Source organism: Phyllostomus hastatus, unplaced genomic scaffold (assembly GCF_019186645.2).
Source record: "Phyllostomus hastatus isolate PE091 unplaced genomic scaffold, TTU_PhHast_1.1 phas_scaffold_60, whole genome shotgun sequence".
Lineage (NCBI taxonomy): Eukaryota > Metazoa > Chordata > Mammalia > Chiroptera > Phyllostomidae > Phyllostomus > Phyllostomus hastatus.
The window spans coordinates 14,605,393-14,628,739 of NW_025334038.1; the positions used below are offsets into that span (position 1 = coordinate 14,605,393).

Here is a 23,347-nt window from a genome sequence, read left to right on the forward strand (position 1 = left end):
AGAGAACTTATGGCAAAGCAGTGGCTGGAGGGCCAGGGCAGGCAAGGAGGCAGCTGGCGGACCCAGCGAGGTGGCCAATTGTGGACTGGGCAGTCCAACATTCATATGCAGATAAACCGGGAGAAACAACTGGGGGGGCAGGACATACTGTGCAGGGAAATAAAGCCTCAAACCACTGATGAAAAACACCTGCAGGGGTTGAGGCAGCTGGAGAAACTCCCAGCCTCACAGGAGAGTTCGTTGGAGAGACCCACAGGGTCCTAGAACGTAAACAAACCCACCCACTCAGGAATCAGCACCAGAAGGGCCCATTTGCTTGTGGGAAGCAGGGAAAGTGACTGAAATCCAGCAGAGAGCAGAGCAAGCACCATTGTTCCCTCTCAGACCCCTTCTCCACATACAGCGTTACACCGCAGTGACGTGGATTACCACATCCGGGTGAACACCTAAGGCTCTGCCCCTCACTACAAGACAAAAAGTGGCTCACATGAAAGGAGAGATCAAAGCTCCAGAAAAAATACAACTAAGCGACGAAGAGATAGCCAACCTATCAGATACACAGTTCGAAGCACTGGTGATCAGGATGCTCACAGAATTGGTTGATTCTGGTCGCAAATTAGATGGAAAAATGAAGGCTACACTAAGTGAAATAAGGAAAAATGTATAGGGAACCAATAGTGATGGAATGAAAGCTAGGACTCATATCAACGGTGTGGACCAGAAAAAAGAAAGAAACATTCAAACAGAAAAGAATGAAGAAACAAGAATTCAACAAAATGAGGAGAGGCTTAGGAACCTCCAGGACATCTTTAAATATTCCAACATCCGGATCATAGGGGGTGCCAGAAGGAGAAGAACAAGAGCAAGAAACTGAAAACTTATTTGAACAAATAATAAAGGAGAACTTCCCCATTCTGGCAAAGGAAATAGACTTCCAAGAAGTCCAGGAAGCTCAGAGAGTCCCAAAGAAGTTGGACCCAAAGAGGAACACACCAAGGCACAACATAATTACATTACCCAAGGTAAAAATGAAGGAGAGAATCCTAGAAGCAGCAAGAGATAAGGAGACAGTCACCTACAAAGGAGTTCCCATCAGACTGTCAGCTGCTTTCTCAAAAGAGACCTTGCAGGCAAGAAGGGACTGGAAGGAAGTATTCCAAGTCATGAAAGGCAAGGACCTACATCCAAGATTGCCCTATCCAGCAAAGCTTTCATTTAGAATAGAAGGGCAAATAAAATGCTTCTCAGATAAGGTCAAGTGAAAGTTCTTCATCACCCAGCCCTTATGTTATGAAATGTTAAACGGACTTATCTAAGAAAAAGAAGATAAAAAAAATGTATAGTAAAATGACAGCAAACTCACAATTATTAACAACCACACCTGAAACAAAAACCAAAAGAAACTAAGCAAACAACTAGAACAGGAACAGAACCACAGAAATGGAGATCACATGGAGGGTCAGCAACAGGGGAGTGGGAGGAGGAGAGAGGGGGAAAAGGTACAGAGAATAAGTAGCATAGATGGTAGGTAGAAAATAGACAGGGGGAGAGCAAGAATAGTATAGGAAATGTAGAAACCATAGAACTTATTATAGGTACGACCCATGGACATGAACTAAAGCGGGGGATGTGGGTGGGAGGGTGTGTGCAGGACAGAGGGGAGTGAAGGGGGAAAATGGGATAACTGTAATAGCATAGACAATAAAATATATTTTTAAAAAATAGCAAGGTAATTACTGACTTGAAACCTTTGACTTACTGTTGCTCATCAGTCCTTGTTTGTTGTTTTAATTGAATTTGTTGGGGTGATATTGGTTAATAAAGTTATGTAGGCTTCAGGTGTATAATTCTTTAAGTCCCTATTTTTTAATGCAAACTAGCAAAGATGTAATTCTAAGAAGTTGTGTAACTATGTGATTTTCATTTGAAATAATCTTTTAAAAGTAAAAAGTAAAAAAAAAAACAAAAACCCTTCAACAGGTACCTTTTCTTTTGGGGAAGAAAAAATAAGACAAGGCTGATGCACATACTTGTGTACCTTCTATTGCTGCTTAGTATTAGCAGAATTAAAAAGGCTGGATGTTCTTTTGTGGAATCTCCATGTTCTTTGATCATTGCTGGTCAGTTTGGAATTTTTCATTTCACTTAATAAACTAGGACATGTTTGGTACTCTTTTTCCTTCTCCTGTAACAACTATCAGATTACAAAGGAATGTGTCTTTTCCAAAAAAGATAAGTTTCATAAAGAAGTAATCAAGTAGCAAAGACTAAAATACTCTGCAGATATGGAGTCTCTAAATAAAGAGGTGTGCACGACCTGAGAGCTCAGTCACTGTCCGATGGCATCTAGGGCATAAGCTGTGTAAGAGTCCCACAGCTAACTCTGGTTACACTTGGTAACTGGTTATACGTTTCCATGTAAACATATTTCTTTGAAATATTACCGTTTGCAGTAAAATTACTAAATCTTTCATATTTCCACTGAAATTTGAGTTTATCATTTTGAGGTCATCAGAAATTAACAAATGGTGTTAGGACTAAAAAGAAATTTAATAATAAGGTTAATGAAAATCAGGGAAACCAGTATCCTGGTGATACTTCAGAAATTCAAGTTGAATGAGAGAATATAGCTCTAACATTCCAGAAAAAGGCAATGCTTTATAATTAGAAGCTTAGATGTTAAATAAAGCTATGGATAAACAGCCCAAAATAGTTCCTTACATGCTTTCTCTTCTTCACTATCAGAAAGTACAGCAGCTTTTCGCTTTGCTATTTTCTCCTCCTCCCTCTCTCTTTCTTCATCTTCATCACTGTCAATTTTTGGCCTTTTGGGTTCATCCTCCTCACTGTCAGAACTGTGAAACCTGTTTCTGTCTGTATGGCTATCTAAATGGAAGGAGTTATTCTGCACTTCTGTATCCTCCCCTTTATTCTCCCCATCGCTGTCATCCTCTGACTTGGGCTTCTGTTTGTGTCTGGAGGCCTCCTCAATGTCTGAATCACTAGCTGGTCCCTTCTGAGGATCTTCACTCTCAGAGTCACTGACTTGAGGTTTGGGAAGCTCCTCATTTTCAGAATCACTGGCCTGGTTCCTTGGGGGATCCTCGCTCTCTGAATCACTAATTCGGGGTTTGGGAAGCTCCTCATTTTCAGAGTCACTGACTTGGTGCCTTGGTGGGTCCTCACTTTCTGAGTCACTGATACGGGCCTTGGGAAGCTCTTCATTTTCTGAGTCACTGGCTTGGTGCCTTGGTGGGTCCTCACTTTCTGAGTCACTGATATGGGGTTTGGGAAGTTCCTCATTTTCAGAGTCACTGGCCTGCATCCTCTGAGGCTCCTCACTTTCTGAGTCACTGATCTGAGGTTTAGGAAGCTCCTCACTTTCAGAATCACTAATCTGAGGTTTGGGAAGCTCCTCATTTTCAGAGTCACTGGCTTGGTTCCTTCGAGGTTCCTCACTCTCAGAGTCACTGATTTGAGGTTTTATAGCATCCTCTGCTTCAGAGTCAGTGGCAGGACTTTTGGGGAGCTCTTCAATCTCTGAATCACTGGCAGGATGCTTTCTAACATCTTCATTTTCAGAGTCACTGGCATGCCCATTAAGAAGTTCTTCATTTTCAGAGTCACTAACAGGTAATTTCTTGGTCTCCTCACTCTCAGATTCGCTCCCATGGTGACTGATACCCTCATTTTCAGAATCACTTGCACGAGGTTCTGCATGTTCTTCAGATTCAGATTCACTGTCCTTTTGCCTTTGAAGCTCCTCACTTTCAGAATCACTAGCATTAAGATTTGAGGGGTCATCATTCTCAGAGTCTGTCACATGATGTCTTTTGTTGAGACCATCTTCTCGATCACTAGGCTCATTCTGAAAAAGGGAGAAAAAAATGAGAAAAGTACCAAAAATGTTTGGTAGTGAAATGTTAATATTTTTCCCAACAATTTTTTAAAGTGTAGGAATACAGCCCTGGCTGGTGTGGCTCAGTGGATTGAGCGCTGGCCTGCAAATCAAAAGGTCACCAGTTTGATTCCCAGTCAAGTCACATGCCTGGGTTGCAGGCCAGACCCCCAGTTGGGGGCGTGCAACAGGCAACAGATCAATGTATCTCTCACACATAAATGTTTTTCTCCCTCTCTCCCCCCTCTCTAAATAAATAAAATCTTCAAAATAAATAAATAAATAAAATGTAGGAATATACACTTAAATGTAGAATTCTTGTCCAATATCTACATGGAAACATCCCACTTTATAGAAGGCCATCTATCTACAAAATGATTAACGTGGTTTGGGTTCCAAAATGGAGAAATGATAACCAGTTTTTACCAACACAAAATTTGCAGAGCTTAAAAAACAAACAAGCAAAAAAAGCCTAACTCTCTCACATATGTTTAGGAACTTTCTGTAACCTCTAAACATATTTTTCAAAGCAATACTAACATGTACCTACATTTTTTAAAAAGGGCTTTCTCTGCAAGGTTAAAGTAAGGTTTTTAGGATTTTATTTAGAGAGAGGGGAAGGGAGAGAACCATCAATTGCTTGCCTCCTGTATGCACCCTGACCAAGGACAGAACCCACAACCTAGGCATGTGCCCCTTTGGTTCACAGATGATGTCCAATCAACTGAGCCACAATGGTCAGGGCAGATTAAAATTATTTTAAGGAAAAGAAATATAAAACTTTAAAGGCTCAAAAAGTATATAAGGCATCTTCCCCAAAGTGAATCTAAACAAAAAAGGAGAGGTGTAAATAGTATTTACTAAGCACCTAATAACAGCCAGTTACCATGTTAAACTCTCTCCTATTAATTCATTTACTCTTCATAACAGTACTTTTCATGGTAAGAAAACTGAGGCTTGGAGCAGTCTTGGTCATATATATAGTAACCTAGGTGGAAAAGTTTAAGTTTTATAGAAAACATGACAAATCTAACTATATTGACACAGAACGTTGCTTGGAAGTAATCTAAAAATATACAAACTTAGTATATGTGTTTTATAGCTATTTTTTTTAATGCAAACAAAATAGGCCTGGCTGGTGTGGTTCAGTGGATTGAGTGCTGGCCTGCAAATCAAATGGTCACTGGTTCGATTCCCAGTCAGGGCAGGCCAGGTCCCCAGTGGGGGGTGTTTGAGAGGCAACCACACTTTGATGTTTCTCTCCCTGTTTCTCCTTCCCTTTCTCTAAAAATAAATAAATAAAATCTTTAAAATGCAGAGAAAATATACACAAAATTAATCATACAAAGACACTTTAGGATCTGGGGGATTTTTTTCCCATTTAGCATTTGATTTTCAATCATATAGTGATAACATTCTGGTTTAAAAAGTGCAAGTACTTCTGTGTTAAAAACTTACTAAGTCTATAATATAGTAAGTCTATTTATTAAATATTTCTCTTTAGAATATATGACTGTTATTACATGAACTTACCACAGATCAATTTCCAAGGAACAGATCCTTTAATAGTCTATATGCCCACCAATCATGCTATAAATAAATTAAGTGCTAAGAGAATCCAGTGACAAGATAAATGGCATGATGTGTTTTCACAAAATCTATACTTTGATCTCTTCAGCAGCTGCTGTCTAATGAAAAGCCAGCCAAATATATTCTAACACTACTGTGAAGGTATGCATAATTATTTTGAAAGTATATAGGAAGTGACTGAGGTATAAAAGAGTATGACAACAGGTATCTGTTACCTGTTTTAACTAACAGGCATTAATTTAAAAGTTAACTAGATTACTGATTTAAAAAACAAAGACATACATATGCCAGCAGATAACTGATGTGGAAAAAAGACACAGATAAAGCAGGAGGCACAAGTAAAAATGTAACTGGGTTTTGGATGCTTTCTACAACATGCCTGTGACATATATCTCTAACTTACTTTACTCTATTTTAGTTGCAAACAACAGAAACCATCTCCAGGAAAAAAAAAGAGCAGTCTTCCCAGAATCAAAGTGGGATGAATGATTAAAGACTGAGGGAGGGTAGGAATACCAAGACAGCTTAGAGAGCTTAGAAAATGGAATTCAAGGATCTTTTCACTAGAGCACCATATAAACGAGTCACTTAATCATGCTCAATTTCACTGTCCAAGATCTAAAATTTCAGTTCTTAGAAGAGATAACCTAATTAGCTACAGCAGTATCAGATGCTGTGAAACTCAGTGGTTTGATGGGTTACAAGCAAAAGCAGGGGCACAGCACTGGGAGGCACTCCCCAAGAGAAAGAAACTATGAACTGTGTCGTCATCCCAAAATTTACCTGCTACACTCTACCCCAGATTTCCAAACACATGATGCATGCTTTCCAAAACAAGCAACCATCACAAGGATATTACATACGACAATGATTACAAAACTTATGAATTCCCACCAATTTTAAGGAGTCTCGTAAAAACTGGATTATCTATCCATTATTCCTGGTACAGTGGGGGGTTGAGGGGAGGAAAGAAATTATTGCAGTAAGCCCTTGTCAGGTAGTTCTGCTAGTTGAAGTGTTGCCCCATACACCAAAAGGATGTGGGCTTGATTCCTAGTCAGGGCACACGCCTAGATTGCAGGTTTGATCCCCCGTTGGAGTGCATATGGGAGGCAGCTGATTAATGTTTCTCTTGCACTGATGTCTCTGTCTCTCTCTGTCTCTCTCTCTCAAATCAATAAAGATATCCTCGGTGACAATTAAAAAAAAACAAGAAGAAATTACTACAGTAAGAAAGTGCTGATAAATTCAATTAGAGAATGCACTTAGGTAATGACATCACGAGATCTGGGAGAAGAGCACATTAGAAATTATATAAGTTCACAAGTTATCAAAACAATATTTGAACTTTTAAGACTGGTTTTATACTGAAACTAGTTTAAATTGTCAACTTAAAAAATCCAAAATACAGTTTTTTAAGTCAGACATGAATACAATAAATAACTCAATAGTACAAACTGCCATTTAAGTATCATTTTCTAAATAATGTGAATATCCCCTAGCTGTAACTGTCAGAGAAACTGAGCACTCTAAAGACTTTAGAAATACCTATAACACATCATGCCTCCTCCTTTTACAGTTATTCACACTATAGTTATAAGTAAGTACTGGTTATCTATACTAAACAGTCAGGTAACCTATCTCAGAATATGTACTGTAGTAATACCCCTCCTAATGGACCAGGGCCACAATACACACAGAGAGATAACTGACATTTTAAAATTACAGTGTAAATAATAAACTGTCGCCCTGGCTGGCATAGCTCAGTGGATTGAGCGCGGGCTGCGAACCAAAGCATCACAGGTTCGATTCCCAGTCAGGGCACATGCCTGGGTTGCAGGCCATGGCTCCCAGCAACCACACATTGATGTTTCTCTCTCTCTCTCTTTCTACCTCCCTTCCCTCTCTAAATATAAATAATAAATAAAATCTTTAAAAATTTTTTAAAAAAATAATAAACTGTCTTAAAACAAACATCCACTTGTAAATTTCAAAGTAGTATATGTCAGGTAGAAATCCTTGTAAAGAAAAAAAAAGAACTCAGAACACTTGTTAATACAAAGTCAATTCAAAACTTGCACGCTAACCTACCACTAAAAATTAATAAATAATCCAAGTCACACAGGAGATTCCATGAGAAAATGTCTATAGGAGAATTTTTTTTGTTTTATTTTTATTGTTTATGCTATCAGTTTTTCCTGCTTTTTCTCCCTTTCCCCACCACCCCCCACCTGCACCCTCCTCCCTCCTCAACCCAATCCCCATATTGTTGTCCACGTACATGGGCTGTGCATAAATGTTCTTTGGTTAATCCCTTAACCAACTTTCATCCCATCCCATCGTCTCCTTTCTGGCAGCTGTCAGTCTGTTTTATGTATCTAAGCTTCTGTCACTCTTTTGTTCCTTACTTTATTGTGTTCATTAGATTCTACAAATAAGTGAGATCATGTGATAGTTTTCTTTCACTGACTGGCTTAATTCACTTAGCATAATTTTCTCCAGGTCCATCCATGCTGTTGCAAAATGTAAGCATTTCATCTTTTTCACTGCTGCGCAATATTCCTCTGTGTAAATGTACCATGCCTTTTTTATCCACTCATCTACTGATGGGCACTTAGGCTGTTTCCAAATCGTGGTTATTGTAAATAGCACTGCTTTAAACATAGGAGTGCATATATTTTTTTTTGTATTGGTGTTTCAGGATGCTTGGGGTATATTCTTAGAAGTGGAATCGCTGGGTCAAAAGGAAATTCCATTTTTAACTTTTTTTTTGTTTTTAATATATTTTACTGATTATGCTATTAGTTATTCCACTTTTTTCTTCCCTTTATTCCCCTCCACCCAACACCTCCCCCCCATAACCAATATTCCCCTACCTTAGTTCATGTCAATGAGTCATACATATAAATTCTTTGGCTTTTCCATTTCCTATACTATTCTTAACCTCCCCCTGTCTATTCTGTACTTACCATTTATGCTTCTTATTAACAGTACCTAGATTTCCCCCATTCTCCCTCCTCCTCTCCCCCTTGATAACCCTCCACGTGATTTCCATTTCTGTGATTCTGTTCCTGTTATAGTTGTTTGCTTAGTTTTTGTTTGTTTTGTTTTAGGTTCAGTTGTTGATAGTTGTGAGTTTGTCATTTTCCTCTTCATACTTTTGATCATCTTTTTCTTAGATAAGTTCCCTTAACATTTCATATAATAAGGGCTTGGTGATTATGAACTCCTTTAACTTGACCGTATCTGGGAAGTACTTTATCTGCCCTCCCATTCTAAATGATAGCTTTGCTGGATAGAATAATCTAGGTTGTAGGTCCTTGTTTTTCATCACTTTGAGTACTTCCTGCCAGTCCCCTCTTCCTACAAAGTTTCTTTTGAGAAATCAGCCAGTAGTTTCATGAGTACTCCTTTGTAGGTAACTCTATTTCTCTTGCTGCTTTTAAAATTCTCTCCTTATTTTTAATCTTGGGTAATGTAATTATGGATGTGCCTTGGTGTGCGCTTCCTTGGGTCCAACTTCGTTTGGACTCTGAGCTTCCTGGACTTCCTGGAAGTCTATTTCCTCTGCCAGATTGGAGAATCTCTCCTTCATTATTTTTCAAATAAGTTTCCAATTTCTTGTTCTTCTTCTTCTCCTTCTGGCACCCCTATGATTCAGATGTTGTAAGGTTTAAAGTAGTCCTAGAGGTTCCTAAGCCTCTCCTCATTTTGTTAAAATTCTTATTTCTTCATTCTCTTCTGGCTGAGTGTTTATTTATTCCTTCTGCTCCAAACTGTTGATTTGAGTCCCAGTTTCCTTCCTTTCCATCATTGTTGGTTCCCTGTACATTTTTACTTATTTCACTTTTCATAGCCTTCATTTCTTCCACCATTTTGCTACCCTACTCAACCATTTCTGTGAGTATCCCAATTACCAGTGTTTTGAACTCCAAAAGGTTGGCTATGTCTTCATCACTTAGTTCTATTTTTGAAGCTTTGATCTGTTCTTTCACGTGGGCCGTATTTATTTGTCTTGGCACACCTGTTATGTAGTAATGGGTGGAGCCTTAGGTATTCACCAGTGTGGGGCAACCCAGTTTGGTGCATTAAGGCACTGTGTGGGGGAGGGGTCCAAGAGGGAACAATGCTGCTTGCTCAGCTTTCGCCCTGCTTTCTGTCACTTCCCCAGCTACCTATAAGCAAGCTGGGCCCTTCTGGTGCTGATTCCTGGTTGGGTGGGTTTGTGTACATTCTAGGACCCTGTGGGTCTCTCTAAGGAACTCTCCTGTGAGGCTGGCAGTTAATCCTGCCACTGCAACTCCCAAAGGTTTTTACAGCCAGAGGTTTTAAGGCTTTATTTCCCCGCGCTGGAACGCTGGGCTGCACAATCTGTCTCACTCTCCAGTTGTTCCTCCTGGTTTATCTGCACACAAACGTAGGACCACCTGCTCTGCCAGCTGCCACCTCACCCACCCTGGTCCTCCAGCCACTGCCTTGCCGAGAGTCCTGTCTGCCCTGGCGGCCCTTCTCCTCCCCTCCTACCAGTCTGGATGAATGTTTCTTCTTTAACTCCTTGGTTGTTGGACTTCCATTCAGCTTGATTTTCTGTCCATTCTGGTTTTTTTTTAATTTGTTGTCCTTCTTTTGGTTGTGCAAGGAGGCAAAATGTATCTACCTACACTTTCACCTTGGCCAGAAGTCCCCATTTTTAATGTTTTAAGGATACTCCATATTGTTTTCCACATTGGCTGCACCAGACTGCATTCCCACAATAGTACACTAGGGTTCACTTTTCTCCACATCCTTACCAATACTTATTATTTGATTTATTGATGGTAGCCATTCTGACAGGTAAAAGGTGACAGCTCACAGAGGTTTTAGAAAAGCAGGGACCTATAACCACAGCTACTTTACTCAGCAAGGCTATCATTTAAAATAAAAAATGAAATAAGGAGCTTCCTAGACAAGAAAAAGCCAAAGAAGTTTAATACCAAACCAGTACTGCAACATATGTTAAAGGGCTTGCTTAGCTAGGTTTTAATTTGCATCTCTCTGATGATTACTTATGTTTAGCATTTTTTCTTATGTCTATGGCCTCTCTGTATGTCCTCTTTGGAAAAATGTCTATTCAGGTCTTTTGCCAATTTCTTAATTGGGTTGTTTGTCTTTCTGGCTTGAGTTGTACTCGTTCCTTGTATATTTTGGAGATTAAACCCTTGTCAGATGTATCATTGGCTAAAATGTTGCCCCGTACAGTAGGTTCCCTGTTCGTCTTGCTGTAGTATAGGAGACCGTTCTACATGGCATGGGCCCAGCTCCCACTCGGAGATGCACGGGATCCATGCCCACGGATAGGTTCTCTCATGGGGGACCAGGCCTGTATTGTACCTAGACTGCTATGAGACTTGCTTTTGCCAAAACTCCCTCACCCTGAATTAAGGCAGAAAACATTTACTGTGTATCTTTAAAGTAACTTCCTAAAATCTATGCTAAACCTTCCAAAAATGAGTGTAACCAGTTCAACCATTTCTCCCTTTGCATTTGCAAATATCCTTCTTCTGTAATGTGATCAGCAGCATCCTCTCCTTTGTTTTCTGTAAAAGGTTACCACCTAAAGTGAACCTGTGCATAGTAAATGAGGACCATTATGTAATGTGCTCAGAAAAGCAATAAAAGCCTGTCAAGGCAAGGGCCAAGGCTTTTTCTCCTCTTGAGAGAGAAGCCGCACCATCCCTTTTCCTCCACAGGACTCTGTAGTCTGTGTGAATTTGTCTCATCTCAGCCACAACACCATGGACCCCATGAGCTGGGGTCTGCGCCATAGGAGCATTTTCAAAAATACATTTCATTGCATGTTGGTTCCAGAAGATCTAACTGAAATCATTTTAGAGACTGTTAATATATACCAGTTTAACCAGCATATGAAAGAATCTGAGCAATCCAGCAATTAGACAACGTTTAACCTAGTGTAACTATTCTAGAGTGCTGCAAGGCTTTGACTTTGAGAAACTCCAACTGTACAGCGAGCATACAGATGATAAAATGAGGCTATACAACAGAGTATCCTTTGTCTGTCAAAAGTTAGTTACTTCAGAATCACACAAAAACAAAGCATTCCTGATGGGAGTACTGGAAAAAAAATTGTACACAAAGTTTAAGAGTTTATGATGATGAAACAAACTCCTGACTGTATCTCCAGACTCATTTCTGCTTTCTCACCAACAACCCCACGCACTTTACCAACAACAGCAGTTCCTAAACTTTGGTGTCGGTAAGAATCACTTGAGGAGCTTTGATGAAAAACATACAGATTTTTGTGCTTCTCACCTCCAGATATTAATATCCAGGAAGTCTGTGGAAGACTTCAAAATATCAAATATCAAAATGCAAATCAAAATGCAAATATCAAAATGCAAATAATCTGCATTTTGATATATAATCCAAGTGATTCTGATTATACTTTAGAAGTTCTACTCCAGACACACAGAACTACTGTTGATTTCACTATGTTATCTCCATGCCTTTACAAATTCTGTTCTTTCTGTCTAGAGCATCTTTCCCCTACCTTGTCCTTTTCATATCTCAAAACTGGACAATACCACCCACTTTTTGAAGCTTCTTCCATCATTCTCTCTCTAGGCAGAGTGGACTTTATGCAACATAATGTGACAGTTAAGAACATGGACTTTAGAGTCACAAAGACCTGAGGTCCAAATCCTAGCTCGGCCACTTTCTACCGTATGATCTACAGAAATTTTCATAACTTCTCAACGCTTCAATGTCCTCAATCAGATGAAGCTAGGAATAGTATTTACACTTTATATAAAGCAGCCTACTGCCTGTGAACATTTAATAAATGTTAACCCCATTCATAACAAAATGTTAATTACAAAACACCCTTTAAGACTCAGCTCAAAAACAAAGCAAAACAAACTATGCAATAGACTCACTGAAAAAGAGACAAAAGAGATGGTTACTAGAAGGGAGCAGTGGGAGTATGGGTGAAAAAGGGAAGTGGAATACAGTCAATAATATGGTGACAGGTTTAAAGAGTAACAGGTGATTACTGGAATTAGTGGGATGATCACCCTGTAAGGTACAAAAATGCTGAATCACTATATACTTAAACTAATATAGCCAATATAAGATTGTACACCAACTATACTTAAATAAAAAATAAATAAAAATAAAAAAGGATATAGAAAACAGACTCAGACTCATTTATGAAGGCTTATCCCTGTATTGCTGAGTACTTGTTTCCTTTCTTATGCTTACCATGCCTCATTTGTCCATTTTACTGTCAGATTTTCAACCTAAGGGTAGCTCTGGCACCTCACTGAAGGGGGCAGTTGTGAATGTGAGAAGCCCATTCTGGCTGTCAATGACTGGAGAGGATATGCTACTAGCATTCACTTAATGCTCCAGAATCAAGACACTTATACACCTGCCCCCAAATGCCCACAGCTGGCTTACTCTCAATGCCTTGTTCAGGACAGCAGCACTAGGTTGCTCTCTTTTCAGGGATGGCCATAAACAAGATACATACATAGGTAGGAGACCCAATGAGATGAAAGAACTCAATAGAGTTCTAAGAACTCTTAGTTCCCAATAGAGATTGTGGTAATAGACAAGTAAAGCATGCTGGGTCCTTCTAGGACTTCAACTGGGAAATACAGAGAGGTTTGACCAATTATTAAAAGAGAAAACTTTGGGCGTAAAAGGGAGAAAACTGTACTTGAACAATGATTAAAATAAAAAAAATAAAAATAAATAGAGGCACTGAATATTGAGAAACAGATGTACCTGGCAGTCAAATAGTGTCATTACCCAGAAAAAAAAAAAAAAGAGAGAGAGAGAAAACTGAAGCAAAACGAAGACTTCTGGTCTGACAGCCTAAAAAGTTCCAATGACCTGCTCCTAGTGAAATTGGTTAAAAATATTTAAAAACAACCACCAAAAGCCTCTGGGTATAGGCCTGTGAGCAAAGAGCAAATAAGGAAGTACCTCTCCAAAAAGATCTACAAGCATTTGGTAAGGGAAGCAAAAATCTGGTGTTTGAACCAAAACTACTCCTCTCTTCCCCAACCTCACAGTTCAGCAGAGGAGACTCCATTTCAGACTGCTGCAGCCAAGAACACAGGGCACCCCTCTTCCTCCAGTTTCCAGATAGAAGGGTTCCTTCTCCAGGAAGAGGACACCAGTATTTCTTATCCTGCCTCCACCACCTATTATGGAACTAAGTTCCAGTCAAGTGCAATCAAGAGGCAGGAATCTAGTCTTCTACTCAGCCTTCAATGATGTAAAGAAGGCTCTACCACCTTGGGTGCAGTAAACTGAGAATACCTGAATGCTTCTGCATCAACAAATGAGACAGTGGTTCCATGCCAAAAGAGGTAAGCCAAGAGCACTGCAGGCTGCTATCCACCCACTGAGAGCTCAGCTTATATATCTGGGTTTCACTCAGAAGTTTTCCATAGTCTCCTCACCACCATTTCAAGAGCTCAGGCTCAAAGATTTTGCCTGGAGAAAAAGCAAGCAGTAAAAAAGCTCTTAAAATCTCCCCAAAGAAACTGACTACATTTGTAACCAAACCTGGGGAATTTCAGGTTAAGACATTTTAAAAAATACTGGAAGATGTGGTGGAAGGCACATGGAAGGAGATTCAAGAAAATTCACTGCTGCCTTTGTGGAAAGTTTCTACAAAGGTTCTTGTATAGAGCTAGTCTGCAAGATAGAAGTAGAGAATAAGACAGCTGGGAAGAACCATCCTGGGGGTCAAAACAAATATCAAACACAGACCTCAGAAACTATTCTGTCAAAGGAGCCAGAATTTGACTGGATTAGCTTATTGACAAAATTTTGGAACAGTGGAATAAAATGTTTGAAATGCTCCAAGGGGGAAAAAAAAAACTGTCAACCAAGAATACTATATCAAACAAAACCATCTTTCAAATATAAATATTAAACAAAAAACATATGAAAACTTTCTCAGATAAACAAAAAGTGAAAGAATTTGTCTGGCAGACGCACCATACAAGAAATAAAGTTCTTCAGGCTGAAAGCAAATGACTTCAGATGGTAATCTGAACTCATGTGAAAAGACAATGAGCAGTAGCAAAGGTAGTTATGTAATTATAAAAGAGAGTATAAATGTGTATTTTCTCCTTTTTTATTTTTAACTGATTTAAATAGCAATTGCACCAAGGAGTATGTATATAGTGTACAGTTGGGCCTATAATAGAAATATCATATATTTGCTGATGACATTACAAAGGAGGTGGGTGGTAGCAAAGCTTTCTTAAGCTAAGGAAACAATTTCAGATGGTAAAGCAATAATTATAATAAAGTACTGTTGGATTTGTAACATGAATAAATGTAATATATATAACAATAATATTACAAAAAGAAAAAAGAAAATTACATACAAGTATCATTTTTATATAACACTGGGAATTAAGCTACTATAAATGTGAAGTTGATTCTGGTTAAGATATATGTGGTAAACTCTACAGCAGCCACTAAAAAAAGAACTCAAAAACTATAGTGAAAATATTATTAAAGAAATTAAAATGCACAAAAGTATTAAAAATAATTTATTAATGGATACACACAGGAAAAACTGTAAAGTGTGATATAGAAAATATAACATGGAGAGAGGACTAAAATAAAAAATGTAAATGTTTTTTATGTGTTAGAAGTTGTTGGCGACATAGCAGAGGAGTGAGCGGAAGCCACATTAACCTCCTCCTAGAACCAATCTGGAATTAAAACTGAATTGTGGAGAAATCACAGGGAATAGACAACTGAACAATAGCAACAGAGAAAACTGATAACCTCAAGACAGACAGAAGAATTAGCCTCAGCACAACCTGACTGGTAAGGAGTGTGGTGGGAACTCGAGAAGACTGGCTGGGCACCCATAGGTAGCAGTGTTGGAGGGATAATTAAGCAGCCAGTTGGATTCCCCTGAGAAGTGTGGGGTCTAAACCCTAAGCTGGGATCCCCAGCCTGGAGCACCAGAGCCCAAAAAGTACACAGATAAAAATCAGAAGCAAAAAGTGGCAGGGTTGCTCTCATCCAGAGATAGATAGCTGGAGACGCAAAGAGCCGTTTAAAGGACCAATAAATTTTCATTTGCAGCTACTTGCCCTGGGCTACAGCAATGGGTCAGGAGCAGGGGGGGATAGAGTGGGCTAGAGATGCCTGAGGAGACACTGGAGACAGCAGCTTTGGGAAGGGAGGCGAGAGTATAGATGTTGGAATCCCAGTGCTGAGTCATCACCCATACAGCAGCAGCCATCCTGCTCAGGCAGACTACTCCCCTGAGCGGCAGCAGCAGACTGAGGGGAAATAATAGCCCCAACCCCATCAGGGACCCTGCCCTGACCCTGTTGCTTAAGCCTGAATGCTGAGTACACAATGACTAGATTAACAACTAAAGGACACAGCCACAGACGTAGATCCCTGACATTCTCACAATAAGTTGCCTAAGGTCAGACGGGGTCAACATCTGACATCACCAAATGAAGATCCAGAAAGAAAAAACAGTGGTAAATACCAGAGGCTACCGAGATGAAATCCACTGTGATTTTCTCCATGATTTGTGATCTTTTCGTCCCAGCATAATTTTTTACATCTATTTCTTGTCCATCAACTTTGTGCATATTAAGTCACTAGATTTTATACTATAGTTTATTTCTCTCCTTTCCTATAATAGTCTTAATCTCTTTACCCCTTATTAATACTGGTACATTTGCTTTTGTTAGTGGGATTGCTGGAGGGGGCGGTATTTTTGCAGATGTGGATTTGTTTCCTAGGCTTTGTGGTTTTGTTCTGGCAGCACCTGCACAACAGCATACAGGACATGGTGGGCAGAGTGATCCTCAGTCAACCGGCTGGAGAGAAGGACACACCAAAGAACAACACAACAAAAATCAAAACCCAATTACATCCAGAGAGCCAACATAAACGGCATAAAGGGCATCCCAAGAGCACCAAGGTCAGGAGATCAAGGAGATGGCACCACTGAATCTCATAGGTATCCTAACACAGACATTCACGCCACAAAGTCAGGCAGTCAAAACAGATCAATTTAAGAAGCAGAAACAAACAAGGAGAGTCTTACAAGTAATGGGAAGGCAAAGAAACAACCCCCAAATGAAAGGAAAGGAGGAATCCTCAGAAAGAGTGCTAAATGAACGAGAAGCTAGTCACTATCAGATACTGAGTTCAAGACAATGGTTACAAGAAAGCTCAATGAGAACTACCAACACCTACATGGAAACTACGAGGAACTTACTGCAAACTACATCATCATAAAAAAAGACATAGAAACTATCAAGAAGAGCCAAGAGAAAATGAAGAATACAATTTCTGAACTGAAGAACGCAGTAGAAGGAATCAAAAGCAGGCTAGATAAAGAAAAGGATTGAATCAGCAAGCTGGAGGACAAGGTAGATAAAAAAAACCCAGAAAGAAGAATCAAAAAGAACTAAGACGGGTTAAGGGAACTGCAGGACAACAGGAAATGTAATAATAACCGTATAATAGGGATACCAGAAGGAGAACAACAACAAGGGATAGAAAACCTGTTTGAAAAAGTAATGATGAAAAACTTTCCTAATTTGATGAGAGAAAAAGGCACACAAATGCAGGAAGCATAGACGGTCCCAATCCAGAGGAACCCAAAGAGGCCCACTGCAAGACACATCAAAATTAAAGTAGCAAAATTCTGAGACAAAGAGAGAATCTTACAGGCAGCAAGTAAGAAACAGGAAGTAACATACAAAGGAAACACAGTAAAGCTAGTAGCTAACTTCTCAATGCAAACACTACAAGCCAGAAGGGAATGGCAAGAAATATTCCAAGTAATGAAAAGCAAAGACCTGCAACCAAGACTACTCTACCCAGCAAGGATCTCAATTAAAATAGGTGAAATGAGTTTCCCAGACAAAAGACGCAAAGAATACACCTCCAACAAACCAGCACTGCAAAATATGCTAAAGGGACTGCTTTAAGAAAAGGAAGAAAAAGAGTGAGAGAGAGGAACACAGGTACAAAGGGGGTAAAATGACAATGAATAAGTACCTGTCAATAACAACCTTAAATGTAAATGCTCCAATCAAAAGACATAGGGTACTTGAAGGGATAAGAAAACTTGACCCCCACATATGCTGCTTACAAGACACCCATCTCAGAATAAAAGACCTACCAAGACTGAAAGTGAAGGGTTGGGGAAAAAATATTTCAAGCACCTGGGCAGGAAAAAAAAGCCAGGGTAGCAATACTTATATCAGACAAAACAAACTTCAAAACAAAGGCCTTAAAAAGAAACACAGAAGGACACTTCATAATACTCAAGGGAAGAATCCATCAAGAAGACATAAACATTATAAACATATACGTACCCAACATAGGAGCACCCAAATATATAAGGAAAATCTTGGAGGACTTCAAGAAAGATATAGACAGCAACACACATATTAACTGACCCACTAAATGGTCAATTAATATTTGACAAAGGAGGCAGAAACATAAAATGGAGTAAAAATAGCCTTTTCAACAAATGGTGGTGGGAGATACCAATAGCTACATGCAAAAAAATGAAACTCAACCACCAACTTATATCACACACAAAAATAAACTCAAGATGGATAAAAGACTTAAATATAAGTGTCCTCAGGAAAAATTTCAGATATCCCACACAGCAATATTTTCACCAATATGTCCCCTAGAGCAAGGGAAATAAAGGAAAGAATAAACAAATGGGACTTCATCAAAATAAAAAGCTTCTGCATAGCTAAAGAAAACATCAGCAAAATGAAAAGGGAACCAAACATATGAGAAAATATATTTGCCAATGCTACTTCAGACAAGGGTTTCATCTCCAAAATACATAAAGAACTCACACAACTCCACTCCAGGAAGGCAAATAATCCCATTAAAAAATGGGCAAAGGAGTTCCAGTCACAATGGAGGCATAGGTAGAAACCCTTTACTTCCTTTCACAACCAAAAGAAGTGTAACAACCAATATAAAAACAATAAACCACCAGAAGTGCCAGAAAATCAAACTACATGGAACTCCAACAGCCAAGGAGTTAAAAAAAAAAATTCACTGAGACCAGTGGGTGGCCAGCTGAGAGGAAAGGGCATGCACGGCAAGGCAGTGGAACACGCAGACAAGGCAGGGCTAGCTGAGAGGACTGGAGGCACGGCAGGGGTGGCTGAACAGGAAACTAAAGACTCAAACACAGCTGTAAACTATGGCAGGGGTTGCCACAGCAGGAGAAACTCCCAGTCTCACAGAGTTCGTTGGAAAGTGGGGCTAGAAGGGAGTGAGTGAGCAGCATTGTTTCCTCTTACCCCTCCCCCATATCCAGCACCACAACACAGCAAAGAGGGTTGCCTCCCGTAGTGAATACCTAAGGCCCCACCCCATTGTAACATAAGAGGTGCACTGAGACAAAGAAATATGGCCCAAATGAAAGAACTGATCAAAACTCCAGAAAAAGAGTTATGCAATGAGATGATAGCCAACCTATCTGATACAGAGCTCAAAATACTGGTAATCAGGATGCTCTCAGAAATGATTGAACTTGACTGCAAAATGAAGGAACAAATGAAGACTACCCAAAATAAAATAAAGCAAAATATATAGGGAACCAACAGTGAAGGGAAGGAAACTGGGACTCAAATCAACAATACGGAATAAAATGAAGAAATTAACATCCAACCAGAACAGAATGAAGAATCAAGAATTCAAAAAAATGAAAGGAGGCTTAGGAAACCCTGAGACAACTTTAAACTCTCTAACATAAGAATTATAGGAGTGCCAGAAGGAGAAGAGGAAGAGCAAGAAACTGAAAGCTTATTTGAACAAATAATGAAGGAGAATTTACCCAATCTGGCAAAGAAACAGACTTCCGGGATAACTAGGAAGCCGAGAGAGTCCCAAAGAAATTGAACCCAAAGAGGAACATACTAAGGCACATCATCATGAAGTTATCCAAGATTAAAGACAGAGAGAATCTTAAAAGCAGCAAGAGGAAAGGAGTACCCATAAGACTATCAGCTGATTTCCCCAAAGAAACCTTGGAGGCAAGAAGGGGCTGGAAAGAAGTATTCCAAGTCATAAAAGGCAAAGACCTACATCCAAGATTACTCTACCCAGCAAAGCTATCATTTAAAATGGAAGTGCAGATAAAGTGCTTCCCAGATATGTCAAGTTAAAGGAGTTCATCATCACCAAGCTCTTATTATATGAAATGTGAAAGGGACTTATCTAAGAAAGATAAAAAATATGAACAATAAAATGACAACAAACTCACAACTAGCAACAATTGAACCGAAAAGAAAAATAATAAAAAGAAAACCTTAAGCAAACTCCTAGAAAAGGAACAGAATCAAAGAAATGAACATCACATCGAAGGTTTTCAGTGGGGAGGGGGGAGGGCAAGAACGGGGGGAGAAGGTACAGGGAATAAGAAGCATAATTGGTACGCATAAAATAAGACGGCTAGAGGTAATGAATGGTATAGGAAACAGAGAAGTCAAAGAACTTATATGTACAACCCATGGATATGAACTAAGTGGGGAGAATGCTGGAGGGTTGGGGGGTACAAAGTGGAGGGGGGATAAAGGGGGAAAAATTGGGAAAACTGTAATAGTGTAATTAATAAAATATACTTTTAAAAAATGGGCAAAGGCCCTGAACAGACACTTCTCCAAGGAGGACACAGAGAGGACCCAGAGACATATAAAAAGATCCTCAGCATCACTAGCCATCAGAGAGATGCAAATTAAAACCACAAGGAGATACCACTTCACAGCTGTCAGAATGGCCATCATAAACAAAGCAACAAACCACAGGTGCTGGAGAGGTTGTGGAGAAAAGGGTACCCTAGTGCACTGTTGGTGGGAATGAAGACTGCTGCAGCCACTGTGGAAAACAGTATGGAATTTCCTCAGAAAACTAAAAATGAAACTGTCTTTTTACCTGACAATTTCACTGCTGGGATTATACCCTAAGAACCCTGAAACATCAATTCAAAAGAACCTATGCACCCCAGCGTTCACAGCACAATTTATAATAGCCAAGTGTTGGAAACAACCTAACTACCCATCAGTAAATGAGTGGATCAAAAAACTATGGTACATTTACACAATGGAATTCTATGCAGCAGAAAGAAAGAAGGAGCTCCTACCCTTCATGACAGCATGGATGGATCTGGAGAGCATTATGCTAAGTGAAATAAGCCATGCAGCGAAAGGCAAACACCACTGATCTTACCTATAAGTGGAACCTAATCAACAAAACAAATAACCAGAGACATTGAAATAAATAACTAACAGTAACCAGAGGGGAGGCATGAGGGCATATCTGGGGAAAAAGGTGATCAAGGAACAGGTATAAAGGATACATGGACAAAGCCAAAGGGGGTTAGGATTGAGGATGGAGGTGGGGTGGGTTGGGGAAGGGGGAGTTGGGGGAGGAAAATGGAGGCAACTGTACTTGAAAACAATTTTAAAAAGAAAAAGAAATAAAATATGGTTGGGAGAAAAAATCAATAGGAATTTAAAATAAATAAGTTAGCTTAAGAGCAGACTTATAAATATGTCATGTAAACCTCATTGCAATACACAAAGCAAAAATGTAGAGTAGATACACTAAAGGTAAAAAGAAAGGAATCTAAGCATACTACTACAGAAAACCATCAATTCACAAATGAAGACATCAAGAGAATGAACAAAGGAATTACTAAATAGCCAGAAAACAATAAGCCAAACAGCAATATTAAGCCCATACCTATCAACAATTATTATAAATGTAAAAGGACTAAATTCTCAAATCAAAAGATATACAGTGGCTGAATGGATAAAAAAAACAAGACCCATCTTTGTGCTGCCTACAAGAGACTCCACTTCAGCTTTAAGAACACACAGACTAAAAATGAAGGGATAGAAAGAGATGTCCCATACAAATGGAAACCAAAAGAAAGTAGGAATAGATATATTTATACCTGACAAAATAGACTTTGAGCCAAAATCTATACTAAGAGACTTTAGATCATTATATAATGATAAAGAAGTTAATCCAACAAGATTTAATTAACACTTATAAATATTTATATACCCAACATCAGAGCACCTAAATATATAGAGCAAATATTAAAAGACCTGAAGACAGAAATAAGACAACAATACAATAATAGCAGGGGACTTATACTCCATTTTCAACAATAGCCAGATCATGCTACAAAACAATCAATGGGCCAAAAAAGAAATGAAAATATATCTTGGGGTATAAGAACATGAAAATACAACATACCAAAATATATGGATGCAGCAAAAGCAGTTTTAACAGGGAAGGTTACAGCAATAAACACCTACATTGAGAAAAAGGAAAGATCTCAAACAATTTAACTTTACTCCTTGATGAATGGGGGGGGGGGGGGGCGCGGTGGTGCCAAAAGTAGTAAAAGGAAGGAAATAACAAAGATCAGAACAGAAATAAACAAAATAGAGACAAAACCCTAATACACCAAGAGAAAAAGAGAAAAGACTCAAATAAAATCATAAACAAAAGAGAAGATATTACAACTGATACCGCACAAATACAAAGAACCATAAGAGCATAAGAACAATTACACTCCAACAAATTGGACAACACAGAACAAATGAATAAATTCTTAGAAACATATAACCTACCAAGACTGAATCATGAAGAAACAGAAAATATGAACAGACTGATAACTAGCAAAGAGGTTCAATCAGTTATCAAAAACCTTCCAACAAGAAAAGACCAGGGACAGATGGCTTCATTGGTGAATTCTACCAAACACTTAAAGAATTAATACCAACTCTTTTCAAAGTCTTTCAAAAAATTGAAGAGAAAGGAATACATCCAAACTCATTTTATAAGGCCAACATTATCCTAATACCAAAACCATACAAGGACATAACAAGAAAAGAAAAGTATAGGCTAATATCACTGATGAACATAGATGCAAAAATTACTCAACAAAATATCAGCAAATCTAATTCAACAGTACGTTTAAAGAATCTACACCATGATCTAATGGGATTTACTCCAGGGATGCAAAGATGATTCAGCTTCCACAAATCAATCAATGTGACACACTACATCAATAAAATGAAACATAAAAATCCTATGATCATCTCAACAGATACAGAAAAAGCATCTGACAAAATTAAACAACCATACATGACAAAAACTCTCAACAAAGTGGATACACAGGGACCATACTTCAACATAATAAGACTTTCAAATCAAAAAGAAGTAAAACTGTCACCATTTGTGGATGACATATTACATATAGAAAACCCTAAAGACAGTACCAAAAAACTATTAGAACTACTAAATTTGGTACAGTTGCAGGATATAAAATCAATACACAAAAAAATTGGTTGCTTCTATACACTAACAGCAACAGGAAAGAAAAATTAAGAAAACAATCCCATTTATAACTGCAACAAAGAGTATTTCTTAGGAATAAATTTAACCAAGGAGGTGAAAGATCTGTATACTGAGAACTATAAGACATGGATGAAAAAAACTGAAGACATAAATAAATAGAAAGATATTCATGCTCATGGACTGGAAGAACTAATACTGTTAAAATGCCCATACTACCAACTAACCTGTAGATTCAATGCAATCCCTATTAAAATTCCAATGGATTTTTTCACGAAAATAAAATAATCTTAAAATTTGCATGAAACCACAGAAAAAAACAAATAGCCAAAGCAACCTTAAGAACAAAACTGAAGGCATCGGACTTCCTGATTTCAAACTATATTACAAAGCTATAGTAATCAAAACAGTATGGTAACTCACATAAAAACAGAAACAAAG

The 23,347-nt window shown here is 38.7% G+C and overlaps 1 protein-coding gene across 3 annotated transcripts in view; it reads right to left on the bottom strand.

Annotated features, from left to right (window-relative positions):
• Positions 1 to 23,347, bottom strand: part of IWS1 (interacts with SUPT6H, CTD assembly factor 1) — a 60,371-nt gene that overhangs the window by 26,674 nt on the left and 10,350 nt on the right. For all 3 annotated transcript variants that reach the window (XM_045826244.1, XM_045826243.1, XM_045826245.1), the window contains exon 3: positions 2,722 to 3,868. In XM_045826244.1, the coding sequence (XP_045682200.1) occupies positions 2,722 to 3,868 (1,147 nt within the window). The remainder of the gene's footprint in view (positions 1 to 2,721; positions 3,869 to 23,347) is intronic.